At 46.5% G+C, this 16,693-nt stretch overlaps 1 protein-coding gene across 1 annotated transcript in view; it reads right to left on the bottom strand.

Annotated features, from left to right (window-relative positions):
- Nucleotides 1–910: 910 nt before the first annotated feature.
- The window catches only part of NRP2 (neuropilin 2), a 114,417-nt gene continuing 98,634 nt past the window's right edge, over nt 911–16,693 (bottom strand). Inside the window, exons 16-17 of the mRNA XM_059928523.1 lie at nt 6,448–6,498; nt 911–4,422 (exon numbers count right to left, since the gene is read on the bottom strand). Coding sequence (XP_059784506.1) covers nt 4,118–4,422; nt 6,448–6,498 — 356 coding nt within the window. The 3' untranslated portion in view covers nt 911–4,117. The remainder of the gene's footprint in view (nt 4,423–6,447; nt 6,499–16,693) is intronic.

Genomic DNA, 16,693 nt, shown 5'->3' with positions numbered 1-16,693 from the left:
TTTTGAATAAATGATTGAACCAAATGTGAACAGAGCTTCCGGATGGGGGCAAATTCAGCTCTGGTTCACAGCTTTGAGTCTCTCGTGTGTGGGACAGTGGGAAGTTCATAGTAAGGCTTTTCCTTCCTCATCCTCTGGAAACTTGTACTACCTAAGAGTGTACTTGACCTCCTTTAGTTTTCTCTGGCCAAAGTCTAGTTTGTTTTGAATTCAATAACCCATAGGTGAGAAGATCCCTAATCATTTTGTGAAGCCAAGCTACTTCTCCTTTCTCCTAGACCAGAGGTTCTTAAACTTGAAGGTGCATAAGAACCCCTTGGAGGGCTTGTTAAGCTGTAAATCTCTAGGTCCTCCTCCCAGAGTTTGTGATTCAGTAGATGTGGAGTGGAGTCCGAGAATGTACACCTCTGACAAGTTCCCAAGTGAGGCTGATACTGCCGGTCCAGGGACCACACTTTGAGAAGCACTGTTATAGACCTTGAAATTACCAGAGATATTAACAAGCAAATGTTTGAGCAGGAAGGCAGCAGCAAAGAGTCAAAAATTGCAAGGGACTGGCGATGTCTAGGGAGGAGGAGTGTTTGTAGGGATCACAGTCTCGGAAATCTACCAGGCAAGCCTTTGAGCTAAAGAAGCCCACCTGGCCAGGTAGCCCATTACCCATCTATATCATATTTTCACCTTATAAAAAGCCAGCTAGCCAATCTACCTACTAACTTCACATAAAAGTGCTGAGAAACATTGTTCCAAGAGAATGACGGACCATCCTGATATGGCTGGGATTGAGGGATTTCCCGGGACACGGGACTTTCAGTGCTAAAACCCAGGAACGTCTCAGGCAAACTGGGATGATTAGGTCACCCAGAACCCAAGTCTCTTTGTCTCCAATAAAGAAACACGCAGAAAAATATCTCTGGTATAATGTTTATTTAAATAGTAATCTTAAAAAGGCTTTATACAAATCATATAAACACAGTTTGACATTGTTGTTTATTTTTTACATTGAAGAATCACAGTAAAAGCTCTCAAGTTCCCTTGATCTGGCTCAGCCAGCGAATGGTCAAATACCTTTAACTGCAAACCTTGGAAAAGTTAACCTTCTGTGTGACAGTTTAACTTTTTCCCTTGTGTTCTTGCCATTCATGCTCATTCCTCGGACCCTCACCCCGTCAACTCCCCATCCCCACCGAAGAGAGGAAGCAGCCCTGTGGCCCTGCTGACCGCCTAGTCCGGGAGAGCGTGGAGGTAACGTGTCATTCAGTACAAGGCAAAAAAGGAGATCAATACTGTGAGTAGGGTTTCCCAAAGGGAAGGACTCAAGGAGAGGGGTCAGCTAGCCTACCTGCAGATAGAGACAACCAATGCACCGGGGTGTCCCCTGGTCAGGTTATAATCAGGCCCCACTGTCTTTCTGTCTTCCAGCAGACCAGCCTCCAGTGCTGGTGAGGTATCTACACATAGCCCTGGATGCCCTGCTTTTGTTCAGCATTCAGAGCCCACGCAGGGCCTCAAACCAGCCAATGGTGAATATGGATAAAGGACTTTAGAGGGATGCAGGTTGAGCTGTACATAACTCAGAGGTGAACTGCAGGCCAGAGGCAGGGCTGGTCTTTGGGGAGTTGTAAAATGGCCCAAGGGACATGAGAGGGCCAGGACCTCCGGCGTCGGCTTTGCGTGTGTGTGTGTGTGTGTGTGTGTGTGTGTGTGTGTGTGTGACTGCTCCACGACGCATGTGGGATCTGAGTTCCCCGACCAGGGGTTGAATCCGTGCCCCCTGCTGTGGAAGTGCCGAGTCTTAACCACTGGACCGCCAGGGAAGTACCCCTCACCCCACCCCGTGCTGGCTTTTGAACTCTCTTCTTCTGCAGGCTAACTCTGGAACCCCCTGGACTTGCTAGCTTCCTGAACACTGAGTTACACGGAAAGCCGAAGAGGAAGGTGGGCTAATTAAGAACTTGCTTCTGCCGCACACCCAGCTCAGGGGGGCCTGAAGCTAAGTCCTTGGGCTTGACAGCTTTACTTTTCACCTCTAACTACCACTGTGCCAATGAGTGCCGAGGTCAGCAGTGACTCTCGGGCCCTAGGTCAAAGTCACAACAACATCACTGAGTCCCACGTGACCATTCACATACACAGTAGATACAGAGAACTCAAAGGCTGGCAAAGACACACACACATATGAATAAATAGCCGTCGGTTTGAACTCTCCCTCTCTGCATACAGAACACTGTGACGTTACCATCTGAACTAGCATTTCCATAAGTTATCATTTAAAGGAAACAGCCGGTCCCATTCACCCTTCCCCTTACACCTGGGTATGAGACAAATGAAATTGTGGGTGACCATAGCAGCAAAAATGGTCTGACAGTTTAACCACTGATAAGCAATAGGCTGGGCATACTGTTTGGGTTTCAAATGTATTTCCAGCACGCAGGCAATCCTTAGGCGTTACTACAAAATCAAGATTTGGATCCTGACGTGGACAATCTTATCCTTCACACAGTTTCATGCGATTCCGGATGCCTCCCCTTCTAGAGCAGTTGAGAGTCATCTAGGGCTATGACTAACACTCGGGTGGCAGGGCTTACTCCATCGGTAGGATCAGCTATGCGGGGGAAACTGGGCGTGGAGCCGCTGGGTCAGGGAAGGGGAACAGAGGAATGCCTTAGCTTGTATGGTATTCACTGATTTCTACGTAGAAGGAAAATACGTTTTCTTCATTTTCTTTCAAGGCACTTAATAAAAAAATACATAAATGTGTGTGTGTGTGTGTGTGTGTGTGTGTGTAAGAACATAGGTCTCTCTGGGGTTGAAGCAGAATTAGCATTTTGGTCCGCAGTGCTTGCAGACTTCTGGTCAGAATCAGCTCACGGACATCCTAGTTCTGATGCTTCTGAAAGGTTAAGGTGGCGGCTGTCATGCCAAGGAGGAGTCAGTGTTTACTAGCCTATTGGAGAGACGGAGTTATCACAACGTCTCTTACGGTCCTCTCAGCCTTTGCATGATCCCAGAGGATGGACTTCTTTTTCTCTTTCCACTGTTCACCTTTCCAGCCAGTGGTCGCCAGTTACATCTCACTGATGGAGAAACATACTAGTAGCCTATATTTCCCCAGCCCCATCTCAGAGAATATCAGATAATGCTGTTTCCTGGGGCTTAGAGACCTGACAAATGAGTGCATGTGTATATATGTGTGCGTGCTTGTGTGTGTGTGCGTATGGTGCGTGTGTGTGTGTGTGTGTGTGTGTGTGCATGTGTGTATGTTTTAGAAGAACAAGGAGGAAGGAAAAGGAAAAGCAAAACCACCACCAGAGGCCCCACAAAGTAGCCTCACAGCCACAAAGTCTGGGTCTAGATTGAATGAATGGCTCCTATTCACAAAGCACGTTAAGGCTTGTCCGCTTCTAACACGGAGGCGCTTCTATGGATTTTGACGTGTGAAGTTTCCTTTCTGGTTTGTTTCAAATCTCATGTAAGAAAGAGCTGTTCATGCTGACCCTAAAATGGCAATTTTCCCCTGGATAAAAAAAGTTAAAGGCAACAACATCCTACTGAAATGCTAGGACTGGAAACGGCAGCTTGTCAAGTTGGCTGGCAGAAGCTATACCACAGCAAATCCCGGAAGTCATAAGACGATCAGAGGATGGGATAAACTGAACGGCTTTGTTTTGGAATTTTTTTTCCTAAGGATGGAAAGTCTGAAAAGACCCTTTGCTTTCCAAGTGTTGATTAAAAAGAGAAAGCAGAGACTATTGATCCCTGCTCTACTCTATACTGGAAAAGTCATTCTCTTCTGCCTCTTGAGTTGCTCATAGACCAAAGAAATATAATAATAACAAACTCACAAACAAAATAGAACTGTGACCCCCAAAGAGATGAGCTCCTGTCTTTGTCCCAGCAATGAGTCAGCCACACGGTCCTAGGTGGGTCACAACCCACTGAAAGGCTGCATCTCCCCTCCTCCCTCGACTTGCCTGTCTGTTCTGTCCACACCTTCAGTATTCTGGATCGGTTGGATCAAGATTATGGCATTCAGTTTCCAAAGGAAAAAAAATTGTCATCTTCACTAGCCCCTCTTGCTGGAATGAAACGTCAGATGCGATTTGGGTGCAGTCCGTCAGGCCTCCGAGCAGCACTTCTGGTGGTTCATCTTGACCTTGTGCTTGAGGCCATCATAGAGCTCAAAGTTGTAGTTCTCCAGCGTGGTGCAGCTGCGGGAGCTCAGGCCTGAGTAGGAACACGTGCAGTAGAGCAGCAGCCCTGCACACGTGGCCCCCAGGAGGACGCCCAGCGAACTCATGGCGATGATGGTGATGAGGATGGGATCCAGGGTGTAGAGCCAGCTCTTTTCTTTGTCAGCCAGAGGAGCCCCAGACCCGGAGGTCGGGGAAGAAGAGTTGCTCCAGTCCACCTCGTACTCGTCTAGGACATAAAGGACACGAGAGACTGCAGGCACTGCTTCTTTCGGGGTGAAATAACTGAGGCTCCCCCAGCCCAGTTCAGAGGTTCTTCAGAGCCCAGGACTAAGCTGTAGACTCTGGAACTACATGGCTTGGCTTCAAAGCCCAGGCCTGCCTCATCCTAGCTCTGTAACCTTGGGCAAGTTATTTCACTTGTCTTTGCCTCGGTTTTCTCATCTGTGAAATGGCGTTACTAATAACCTCACTGGCTTGTTAGGAGGTTTAAATGACTTAATATTTGCAAAGTGCTTGGTGACCAGCACAGAGTAAGTATGGTCTAAGGATTAGATACTTAAAGAATCTGATTCACATTAGGTAAGCTCAGATTTTCCCAGAAGCTTCAGGGAGGCTTTGGAGCACCTGGGACGGCCCTGTGTTCTGGGCACGCTTCTTTCTTTGCCTCCTCATCCCTACTTCCAACTGCTTCAGGTTAAATCAAAGAACAGGCTGAGGCTATTTTCACACAGTGAGTTTCCCAAGTTAGCATTCCTGGCCATGCAAGCAGCAGATTTTTTTGAGCCACCAGACCTCTCGACCTAAATCTTAACCTTACTGCTGTGTATTATGTGTCCCACCCCCCAGAATCAGATGTTGAATTCTAACCCCTAGTACCTCAGAATGTGACCTTATTTGGAGATAGGGGTTTTACGGAAGTAATCAATTTAAAATGAGGTCCTTAGCGTGGGCCCTAATCCAGTATGACTGGTGTCCTTATAAAATAGGGAAATTTGGAGACATAAATTTCTGATGTTTAAGTCACCCAGTTTGCGGTACTTTGTTATGGCCACCCCAGCAAACTAATATACTTATACTTCTATAGTGTGGCCAAGGCATGACCATATTCATGGAGAATTTTGTAGGATTTCCTAATAATCCCATGAAGAAGGCAGGGTGATATTATAATTTTAAAAAATAGATGAGGAAATACAGGTTTTAAGAGATTAAGTGACTAGGTGACACAAGTTCCCAGAGTTAACAAGCAGTTAAACTAGGAGAATAAGTCAGGCTTTCTCCATCCACATCCCTTACTCTTTCCACCCCATCTTAGGGCTTCTGCTGCTTGATCTATTGCAGCCTCTCTGTGAAGGCCAGTTGTGCAGCTTTGCCCATAAAAGGAACGTTAGACCGGGCTTCGCAGGGAGAGTCTGCATTCAGTTAACAAGGTGCTGTTTGGGTTAGTCACTCTGTTTCTATAGCTACACTTGAAGTGTTTGATTAAGGTCAGGTTCAAAACAGCTGCTCTATAAACTGCTCTTCTTAAAGGCATCAATCTTGGTCTAAAGCTGTTCTTTGAGGGGAACCTTGGTGATCTCTCTTGGGGATCAACTCTGGCACTCAGAGACTCCCAGAGAGGCCTGCATTGCTCTGAGTCGAGGGAAGATATTACATCTGCGTGTTTGCTCAGTGCCCCTCCAGTCAGGACTCTTGCTTCAGCCTCATGAAGTATGTGTATTTGAAGTAGGAAAATAGAGCTTGGAATAAATACGATAACATGAGATGGGCAGTGTGGACAAGAAACCTAAATCCTGCAACAAGCCCCAACTTGGAGTCATGGAGAGTGTGAGAAGGGTTCCTGAAAGCCATGGAATTGGAAACCACAGCAGGCCTGAGAGAATATTCAGCGACGCTCATTCACTCGGCCCTTTTTGGAAGGAGGTCAGTGGGTTCAAGCAGAGACATGTGTAGAGAAGCCCGGCTTTCACTTCTAAAGGGCTTATTCCGATTTGAAGTTCATCAGTGTCGAAAGTTGCCCAAAGTAGGAGACCTGTTTCAGATTAGGCAGAGGGAACTCAATAAGCTTTCTAAATCGCTAAATTTGACCTTGAGAGAGCTACTGATGGTTTCTTCATTCCTCTCTGGATTCTTTTCACTTATATTTCTGGCCGATAGTTCTAAATTCTGGCCCTCCAATACCCCGGACGTTATTTTTGTATTTATAGCCAAACTTGACTGTCATGATTATCTTCTAAATCATAGCAATACTCACCATCAATTTCATCCTCGTAGCCCTCTCTCCCATGTATTTCCGGGATGTCCACTATAACGAAAGAGAAAACCAAAAAATATCAAGTTATAACAAGTTCTATTGCCGTGGCTAAAGGGCAGAGATGTTACCTTGCTGAGGATGACTCTCCAGCACTGCAGGCAGCTCAAGAGTCACTTTCTGCTTCTAGGTCATTTAGTATGTACATTACTGGATTCTTTCCCCTTCAAATGATTTGTCTTTACTTCCAACGATAACCAGAAGAACAGAAACAATAAGAAAGGCCTCTAGCGCCAAGTAAATGCTCCCGTGTGTCTTTATAGTGACTGTTGTTTACAACCAAAGTAGGTCTGAGTTTTATCTAAGGCACCTTCAGTGGTCTCTCATGTCCGTCATCAGTTGCCATGACTGCGATGTTCATTTCATATAGCAAACGGCCCCTCCTCATATGCATGCATCTAAGTGGGCACAAAGTATGCGTCTTTCTCCTCTGGATTTCAAATAAATGTAAAGTAATTTAAGGAAATCACATTTCATCATTACATGTTTTAATGTAGAACTAGAACTGGAAAGACTGTTATAACGCCTGTCCACCTCCATGTCTGTGCTAATATCCCTTCTCTTTCCTTCCCAGTCTATTTTTCCCATTGGCTTTCTTCATGGTTTAGAATAGATCAAACATGGGCATCCAATCTGACTCGCCCAGGCTTGAACAGAGCTAAGTTAATTTACTCAGAATTTTCCCCAGGATTATCACTGTCTATCTTTTTCTTTTTTTATGATAATCTTTTGGGGAATGGGGAGGATAATTCAGGTCTCTATTCACCATGCTGTCCATCTTATAGAAATCAGAGCCAATGGAAATTACCTGTCTAAAATGGTAAAACACTAAAAAAGAGAATCAAATATGTGGTGAAGAAAAGAGTCTTATCATTTCTTCCTGTCTCACAAGTTAATTATACCTGTCCCTGCTGTCAGGTCAAAATGGCTCCAGTGAATGTATGTGGCCCTTCAGGAGTTTCAACCCCAAGTCAGGTGAACTACCTCGATGTCACCACTATAAATTTATGTTAAAAAAATCAAGGCTTAACACAAACCCCAAATTCCAAACAGCTAGAGTATCAAACAAGAGGAATACAAGAACTTCAGACCAGCCTGAACTTCTCCCTCATCTGCACAACACCTCGGGGGAGATCTACTTGACTATGACCTGAACTGAGGACCAAGCCATCACTGCCATACCTGACATTCAGTCTTTCCCTGGAGGCAGTGGTTTTCATCACGTTCGAAGTCTTCTTCATTCCTGGCCAAAGTGCTAAAGCACATTCTCATCCTTTTGGTCGCCAGTAAGGGATGCGGAAAACCACTTGCTAAGACCCTACTTGAAAAGATGGACGCCACGTGGCACCAATCCTCCATAAATCCAGCCTGTTCCTGGCATGTTTATAGCACAACAACTGGTACCTGCAGGCCACGACAGCTTCCCCACCTCAATGCCCAGCCCCTGTGTTATTCTCCAGGACTCTACAACGCAGGCTGTGTCCTTGGAATGAAGATGTAAAAATGAATCAACAAGAGGCAGGTGGTGTCTGTCATAGGGATCAAATCTGGCTTGTGGAAATCAACCTGGAGCTTTTTTTTTTTTTAACCTTATGAGAAATAAAAAACATGGAAGAAAACCATCACATTTCCAACAATTAATCATTTTTATGGGATGCTCATATGTCTTAACAGCTTCACGGTTAGAAGATGCAGAACATTGGATAAGAATATGTGGATTAGCCCAGGACGAAAACTGTGGGGCTCCTGCCTGTGACTTTTGGGCCTCATCCTGTTCTTGCTTTTAGGGATTCAGTCTTTGCCAAGGATGTGACAAATTCTTGGAGGCTAGAATGCCATCTTGCTCCATCTCACACCCTCAGGGAAGAACTCTTAAGACACTATTGATCATGGGCTGGAAAGCAGTGGATGTGGCATTGATCTCAGTGGAAAATGGGTAAGAGGATGGTAATGACTATGAGAACATTTTGTCCCAGGAGATCACAGCCTCTTGTCTCTGTGGGCAGAGGACTGGATGAGATGACCTCCCAGGAATAGGTCCATTTTTAAGGTTCTATGAAATTGATTGCCCATATGTGGCTGAGATTTCTGCCCCTGCAGGATCAAAGCCTACTTCAGGTGAAGAACACTTTAGAGGCTTGACTTGGCTTTTTGCATAATCACTGCTCCCAGGAGTTTGGGTGAGTGGGAAGGGGTCAAAAAAAGGATAAGTTAATCAACATTTTCAAAAGAGCATCTGTTCACGAAGCCTTAAAGAAAGAATGACACACTGGGGAAAACCCCAGTAAAGGGAACATTTGTACAAAAAGCAATTTACTTTGATAGCAATTTTCTCTAGTCCCCTTGCTAATATTCTTGATATCTGTGTTTGATTAAGAGCTTCCTTTCTCAGATGGCTCTTTGCCCTGCACGGGTCACTTTCCTTTTCTGTTGAGCCCAGGAGGTAAACCTCAGCCTGTTTCCTCAGGATGCTGGCAGGGAGGGTGGATGTCCACCGGGTCCCTGTAGTTCTAGTGAAAAAAAGGCAAGGGCGGGTTGGACGGAGAAGGGGTGACCCAGGAGCTCAAGGCAAAGAGTGGAGGAGGCAGCACCTCCCTGGGAAGGGGACATGACAGCCACAGGATGGAGACCTGGCTGGGGAAGTGAGGTAGATGGCAAAAGACTGTGGGGACCAGGGACGTGGAATTAAATTTTTTTTTTAATGAGGAAAAACTTGGAGAGGACCTTCCAGGACTCTGTTTTAGTAGGTGGGTGTGTTTGTGAATGGGAGACAGATGGGGGAGAATGGAATGAGCCCCACCTTTAAGAGAACACAGATCAGGAATGGATCTTACCACCCACACAACTTCCACTTTCAACCTTTGTGCTCACATGACCCTGTTTCCTTCTGGGCCCTTGTTCGGATTCAAACGCAGATCAGTCTGACTCCAAAATCTGAATTCCAACACTCAGTATTGTATTAGGGCCAGAGGACACCCTCTCCCCTCAACTCCCCCAGGTGTGCACTCAAGCAAACCCCCTATATCATCCCTAACCCATTCCAACAAGGGTGCACCTTGCCTTCATCCTAGTGGGCTGGATACACAGCCCCTGGCTGTTTGCCTGCATTGCTGGCTCACCACTTGGATGGGAACTCATGGAGACTTCTCAGGAATGTGAGGATGCAGTGATCTGAGATTTGGGACTTCACATTTTTCTGTGATAGGCATTCCCCCAGACAGGGAAGGCTGATTTACATTGTTCTTCAAAGGGCAGTTTTCACTTACTGACTAACCAACCGATCAACCAACCCTCACTTATTAAGAGGGTTGACTACGTGCCCGGGAACCACACGGAGGAGTTTGGGAAAGGAAGATGTATGGGACCCGGTGTCTACAATCGAGGCCCTCCAGTGTGATTGGGAAGCAAGGACTCACTCATGCCAACAGAGCATAAAAGAAAGTGGGTTGCCGCGGAGGGGACTCAAAGTGCTGGCGAGTCTGGGGCAGGGATTGGGCAGATGAGGCTGCGCCAAGGCAGGGAAAAAATGTGGGAGGCAGGAGGAGATGGCTTTGGAATGGAGGCTGCTGCAAGGGTGGGGTGGGGATGTGGAGTTCCAGCTCCTTTCTCTGTCTGATGGAGAGAGATGGTCTCAAACATGGCACCTGAGCCTTTTTACTCGTACACTGATCTCTTGGTTTGGGGCTTGTATTCATTTTTATCAGATCCACTGAGGAATTCAGAGGTTGCCCTGCCCGCTCACAGATCTTCCACCCCGTATTTCCCTAAGGAGAGTCAGCCTCTGTCCACCTCCCTGCGCTGGCTGCTGCAGACCAGCAGAGTGAGAGGAAGAAGAACTCATGAGCGCCTGGAAAGGAGTTTAACAGAGTTCGAGAAATCAAGTGAGCAGAGTAGCCACTAGTTAAAAAACAAACAAAAAACCCAATTCAACGAAACCTGGCTGGGACTTCCCTGGTGGTCCAGTGGTTAAGATCTGCTCTTTCAATGAAGGGGGTGAGGGTTAGATCCCTGGCCGGGGAACCAAGATCCCACATGCCAAAAAAAAAAAAAAAAAATCAGTTCCGCCTGGGGAATTCCCTGGTGGTCCAGTGGTTAGGACTCCGAGCTTCCACTGCAGGGGGCCTGGGGGCACAGGTTCAATCCCTGGTCGGGGGACCAAGGTCCCACATGCCGCGCAGTGCGGCTAAAAAAAAAAAAAAAAACAACCACACAAAACCTGGTCATTTTCATATTGACATTACATCTCAGGCTGAACGGTCCCCTTGTTTCCCTTAGTGTCACTGAGAGGTGGGTTAGGTACCCAGTGAAGAGTGATTCAAGGTCTCACCTATCTCTTATTATCCTGATTTTCCAGAGCAAAAGACCCCATAGTGACTAGTTACTAAAACGTCCTCTGGACTGTCTAGGAACCCCTTCCACCCCGGAAGAGCCAAATATTCTCCAGCATCCTTGTCAGTACATTGTAACACTACAGCACAAACGGGGAACAGCCATCCCCAGCCATGAGCTCTGCCTCCTCGAAAAAGCTGTGTTTCTCCCAGAGGGGTCTGGAACACTGCCTGGCACTGTAAGATCACATGCCATGCAAGAGAAACGCCCTAGACACTCCAACCTGCAAACAGAAAATTCCCCCTGAGTGTGGTTTAGGTCTAAAACAAGAACCCCCTCTCTCATTTAGATTTTCCTTCCCACCCTCTCTCTCTCTTTACACACACACACACACACCCACTTTATCTTTTCTCTCTCCCTTATTTTCTTCTTTTCTTCCTCTGAAATTAGGATCCTTTGGGGTTAGTTTGCTTTTCTGCAGTTACAGAAAAATTTCGACCTTCCCTTCCACCACATCTCATATGCCGTGGTTGCTGTGAGTGTATTTTCATTGACATTGTTCTGTTTACTTTCTGCATCAAAAAAAAAAGAGCCTCACAAGATAGTTAGGAGAGTGAGGAGTCCACCTGAAACCACTGGCTACTTTTAGATAAAATGATTTAAGGCCATCTGTCCCCGGATCACTTGCACACTGACCAGGACACCAACATATGCTGGCTTTCAATGAAGAGTCCCTTCCAGGCCAACTCCAAGCAGTGGCTTAAGACGCCTGGTGGAAGCTGATGACAGGCTGGCCATCCAGAACGTGTAGCGGACGCACTCTAAGGACGGTACCCGGAAGGGGGCAGCACGGGATGTGGAGGAGCACTAGACGGGAGCACTGCCCCGGGAGCAGACTTCCTCCTTCCCATCTGAGCTCTGCCACTTCACCCAGGTGTGAGAGCCGGGACGAGTCTCTGACCCTCCCTGGGTCTCAGCTTGCTCCCCTGTAAAGTAAGCACTGATGTTCTTTCCTGCTTGAGAACTCGTCTTTACAGGAAGAAAATGAGAAAGCTCTGATGGCCTTTCTGCTGAGGGTTCCCTGAAAAGGGCGGCTGGCTGTAGACAAGGCAACTTCGACAGAAAAGGGCTCGCCACCCATCTTCACCCCGGGTCTGTCCTCTCCTGGAAGTGGTCACACCTGAAGGCATCCACCTTAAGGTGCCCGTGGAAGGAGAAGACCATGCAAAGGACAGGTGAAAGGAAGCCATGAGGTTCCATGTTTTCCATACTTGCTCGTTTAGCTTAGGAACCAGTCCTGCTAAGGGGCAACTGAGGAACTGACAGAGCTAGTAAATGGTTTCCCCAAGTTTGAAGCCTCCATCTTAGCTGAGGCAGGGCTGACAAGACCTGGTGAGAAGCCAGTTAACCCACACATCCACTCAACCCACCAAACTGCAACCAGCCTTTAAAGCAAGGATTGAAGAGACGCCTACAGAGGAAATCACTGAAACCATTCATTTTCAAGGGTACCAGGGGTCATCGCGTCTTCTCCAAGGAGGAAGAAATTGAGGAAGGAGGGTAGAAAAATGCAGTAAGTCATTGAAGAGCTCGGCAGTAGAACATTTTCGACACCTTGTTTCGGGCTGTGATTTATGTGGGATTAGCTCTTGGCCACTTAGAGCCCTTGTTGAGTTTGATTCCAAGTTCCCGAACCCCCCGAGTCAATTAAATCACATTGGACCTTTCAGATGGGAGTAGCCTTCAGAAAATTCTCTCAGTCACTTTGTTCTGATCCCAGCAGGAGACACAACACTGTGATCTAAATAAATGAGAAATCATGAAGGACTAGCAGCTATTTCTTGGCCCTCCAACTTGTTTAATTCAGTTTAATATTTAGTATTGGCTGAAGCTTCCTACTCCCTACCACACTTAATTTCCCTAATTCAGTTTGTTCATCCCCTGTTGCTATAAGGAGCCAAAAGTTCAGATGTAGATCGAATGTTTGCCAAAGCTCCTCCATTACAGTCAGGCTACTTGAGAGCCATTCATCCCGTGCTGGGCTTGGCTTGAGTTTAGAAACACCACCAGAAGATCCTTTATCGTGGGTTTTTTATCTCTTGGGCTATAGCCAAACCTACGCAAAGTCATGGAAAAAAGTATTTTTTTTTTTGAAGTTTTCAAATGGTTTCAAGCTGGAAAAGAAAAGGGGGCTTGGTTTGTGATACCAGAAGACTTTGAACATGATTTTCTATTATTTTTAGTTGAATAATCAGGAGGAAACACTAAAAAGAATTGGAAATACTGACTGCAAAGGAGAAGGCTGTGAAATGACCTAATGATACTTTCAAGTGTGGAGGCAGATGAGCAGCTGAGGCCAGAATGGCTCCACTGAGCCCCAATGATGGTGTGAAAATAAGAAAAAGGAGGCGCCAGAGAAATGTTTAGTTATAAACATAGGCTTCATGATTGTGTAGGCTGGAAAAAAAACAGTAAGGCTGATGGAGGAAAATTCTGGAATCTTTGCTTTGCTCTAGGTCTTCGAGAAATCAGAGATATTCTCCATTACTGTAAGTGGGTATGTCCACAAGAAAGAGGCCCTTCTTTTGTTGGCTACCTTCTCTGAGGGTATGAAGGTGGGAAAAAGAAAAGCTTGGAGAAAAGTGTCCCCCTTCCACTGCATTCTTGATTTTTTCCTGAGATGTTAGGAAAAACGTCTCATATCTTCACATTTCAGGGAGTTCGCCAATAGGCTTTAACATTTCTCCTCTCCTCCAGTCCCAAGGTTCAAGAAGTGCATAAACTGGAAACACTGCACAGGTGGAGAGGTTTGGTGTTACCTGGGACAAGTGAAAGGATGGAGGAGAAGAAACAAAACTGCATCCACTTCCAACGTGAAAAGCAATGTCTTCTTAAAGATTGCCCCTCTGTGTTGTAGGTCCTTGGGAAAAAACTCTCTATACACATGTATCTCACCAAGAGAGTTTGCTTTACTTAAAAGCTGGGCTCTTCTGAACACAAGGATCCATGACCTTGTGATAAGATTTCAGGGCTTCCAAAGAGGTACCTCTCTCTGCCCATTCAAGAGATGATTTCCCCCAAAAGTTTGCCAGTGGCTGAGAACTGTGGTTATAACATAAGAGAGTAATTCCTCCGACCTTAGGTTTGGTCTCCTGTAAAAATGCAGCTACTTGGAGGAAGCAAGCAATGAAGCCTCTGTGTTGGGAATCTGGCAGGAGGCCTTGGCAGAGGGAGGTGGAGAAAGTGCAGGAATGCCAGAGGAGAAGAAAAGGAGCCACCGAGAGAGGGGGCAGCTGCAGAAAGGGGAGGGTGGAGGTTGAAGATGAACCACACCCGACCCAGAGGTAGATAGATAGGTGGAAACAGGTCTTTCTTGGGGAAAGAGGAGGGGACAGTGGCCCTGTGAGGAGTTCAGAGCCAGGAAATGATGACGGCGGTGAGAGCTCAGGGCTTCCCGTGGACGCTATTCCCGAGCTCACGATCTTGGTCTGCAGTTGGCCGAGGCTAATGAGGCACCTTGGGGGCTCCTTTGACAACCCACGTCAGCCCCAGTCTCCGTCCTAGTGACTGTCTTCCCACCTCAGTACCAGCTGTCGGAAGTGCCCCAGAGAAGCGATACGGAAGACCACATGGCCCTCAGGGTCCTTGTATCCCTTCTCCCAGCCCCTTGGTGGCAGTAGGGAGATGCAAAGAGAGGAAAAGATTCGTAACAGACTGTGCTGAAACGAGCCTCAGTAACCAGCAGGCCGACTGAGAATAGGACTTAGGTCAAGGCCACCTCAGGCTCAAAGCTTTCTCCGCATTCCCTTCATTACTGGAGTTGGCTGCTCTCTAGCGAGTTCCGGAGAACTCCAGTCCAGCACCCAGTTAATGAGTCCTGCCGCCTGAGAAAGAAACTGCTGCTGTTGAAAGCCAAGACGTGGTGCCCTATCATTCCCGCTCTGGATCAGAGCCTTTGCCTTTGGGTATGTCAGCTAATGATACTAAAAGGGTTCAATTTTGCACAATTACACAAAGAAGACAAAACAAGCTTGTGTGTGTGTGCGTGCCCATGTAGCTCACCCACACCTCACTCTTGTGCTGCTTTTTCTTCCCCTGAGCCACCAAGAGTTATACCCAAGTCTCAAGCCCTAGAAGCAGCAGTCCTGGATTTTTGGCAGGTTGGAGAAAGCTGGCAAAGCTCATATATGGCCGTCACACTATCCATTATGCTCAGTCACATTACTTTGACCCCTTGGCCTAAACGCACAGTAGAAACAAGGGTAGCAACTCTTAGAAGAAATGGTGTTTTGAACTAATGGGTCCCTTGGCTTCTCTTCTACTTGTCCTTCCTCTCTGGAGCCACTTGGGGCTAGCAGCTTTGCCTGCACATTGAAACCTCCCACTGGAAAACCACCGCACTTCCTACTACCTTTCCTCGGGTCACATTAGCCCTGAACCTCCTCAGAAAGAAGCTGGGTGCCTCCTTTCAGCCAGGCAGACCTGCCCCTCTCAGGGCCGTCATGGGGCCCTTGGGCACAGGCCACAGGATTAGGGACTTTCTGTTGGCACGTGAGCCTACTTGTGGCTGTTGGAATATTTTTGTCTGCAGCACAATAATGTGCACTGACCTTAAAGGATGTTTTTGACACGAATTTTTTTAGTAGAAAACATAAATAAATAACGGCAAGGCACAGCAAAGTCACTCTTTGAAGAAACCAAGTGGAACTCATTAATCATGGAGAACAGGGCTCTGCCTGCTGAACCAGGGATAGAATTAACTCCCAGGCCACAGTGGCCACAGCTCCAGCGAGCTGCATCTTATAGCCAGGCTCACATTCTCCACAAATCAGCATTAAAAAAAGTCCCTGTGATTAAAATTCCCTTCAACTAAAATTGTCCTCAGTCTTCCCTTGCAAGCACTCCACCCACTTTAGAGAAAGAGAGATAGTCACAGAGATTATGTAGCTTCTGCACATGACAGGGGATATAATGCAGGGTGTTCGCTGGTTTGTTACCCTCTCAAATGGGGGCAGGTTCATTTTAAAGGTAAAACTCAGCCACCTGAAGCATCTATTACAATGTAAACAGGCACACCATTTGACCCAGATATTCTATCCCTGAGAAACTTGCACAAAGAGGCAACGTCAAGGATGTTCACTGCAGTATTGTTTATCATAGAAAGAAAACCTAGACACAGCCTGAATGACCACCAGTAGGGGAGCAGTTAATAAACTGTGGAACAGCGACATGATACAAAATGCTAGACAATAGCTGAAAAGGATGGGGTAAACCTGTCGGTGTGCAACAAAGTATCCTCAAGGCTTTGTCAAATGGAAAGAAGCATGTTTTCCAGCAAAGTGAGCAAATGTTGATACTATTTACACAAAACCAAACTAACCCCAACCAAAGCAAACTACATAATTAGACATGAACATACACATTTGTAAAGGTATAAAACAAGGCCTGGAAATATATACCTCGAACAATTTCTCATGGTTCCCTCTGGGGAGGGGCTTGGGACTGGTTAACAACGAAATGAACTTCTTTTTAGAAAAATTATTTGCAATTTTTGAGGATATAGTTACGTATAACTTGTAAGTTAAAAAGAAATGAAAAGAAACCTAGCCAGAGACCATCTTAAAATTTCCCCCAACCACCTTTTTCAGTATCATAATGAATCCGGTCATGAGCCTCCAAGAATAGGTGTTTTCCCCACCCAGGGCCAGTCTTGCCTCCAGCACATCTGTTGCTGGCTCTTCAAGTGGCCTTTCCTATTTCTTGGTCTGATGCCGTGGGACTTTAGTTTTATTGGGAGCTTGAAGGTCAGTGACGGCAAAGCCCAAGAACAATTACTTTACTGGAAAGAGAACAGAAGGAT

This window comes from Balaenoptera ricei, chromosome 7, assembly GCF_028023285.1.
Source record: "Balaenoptera ricei isolate mBalRic1 chromosome 7, mBalRic1.hap2, whole genome shotgun sequence".
Taxonomy (NCBI): domain Eukaryota; kingdom Metazoa; phylum Chordata; class Mammalia; order Artiodactyla; family Balaenopteridae; genus Balaenoptera; species Balaenoptera ricei.
The sequence above is the reverse complement of the archived record's forward strand: the minus strand, read 5'-3'. Positions and strand labels throughout refer to the sequence as shown.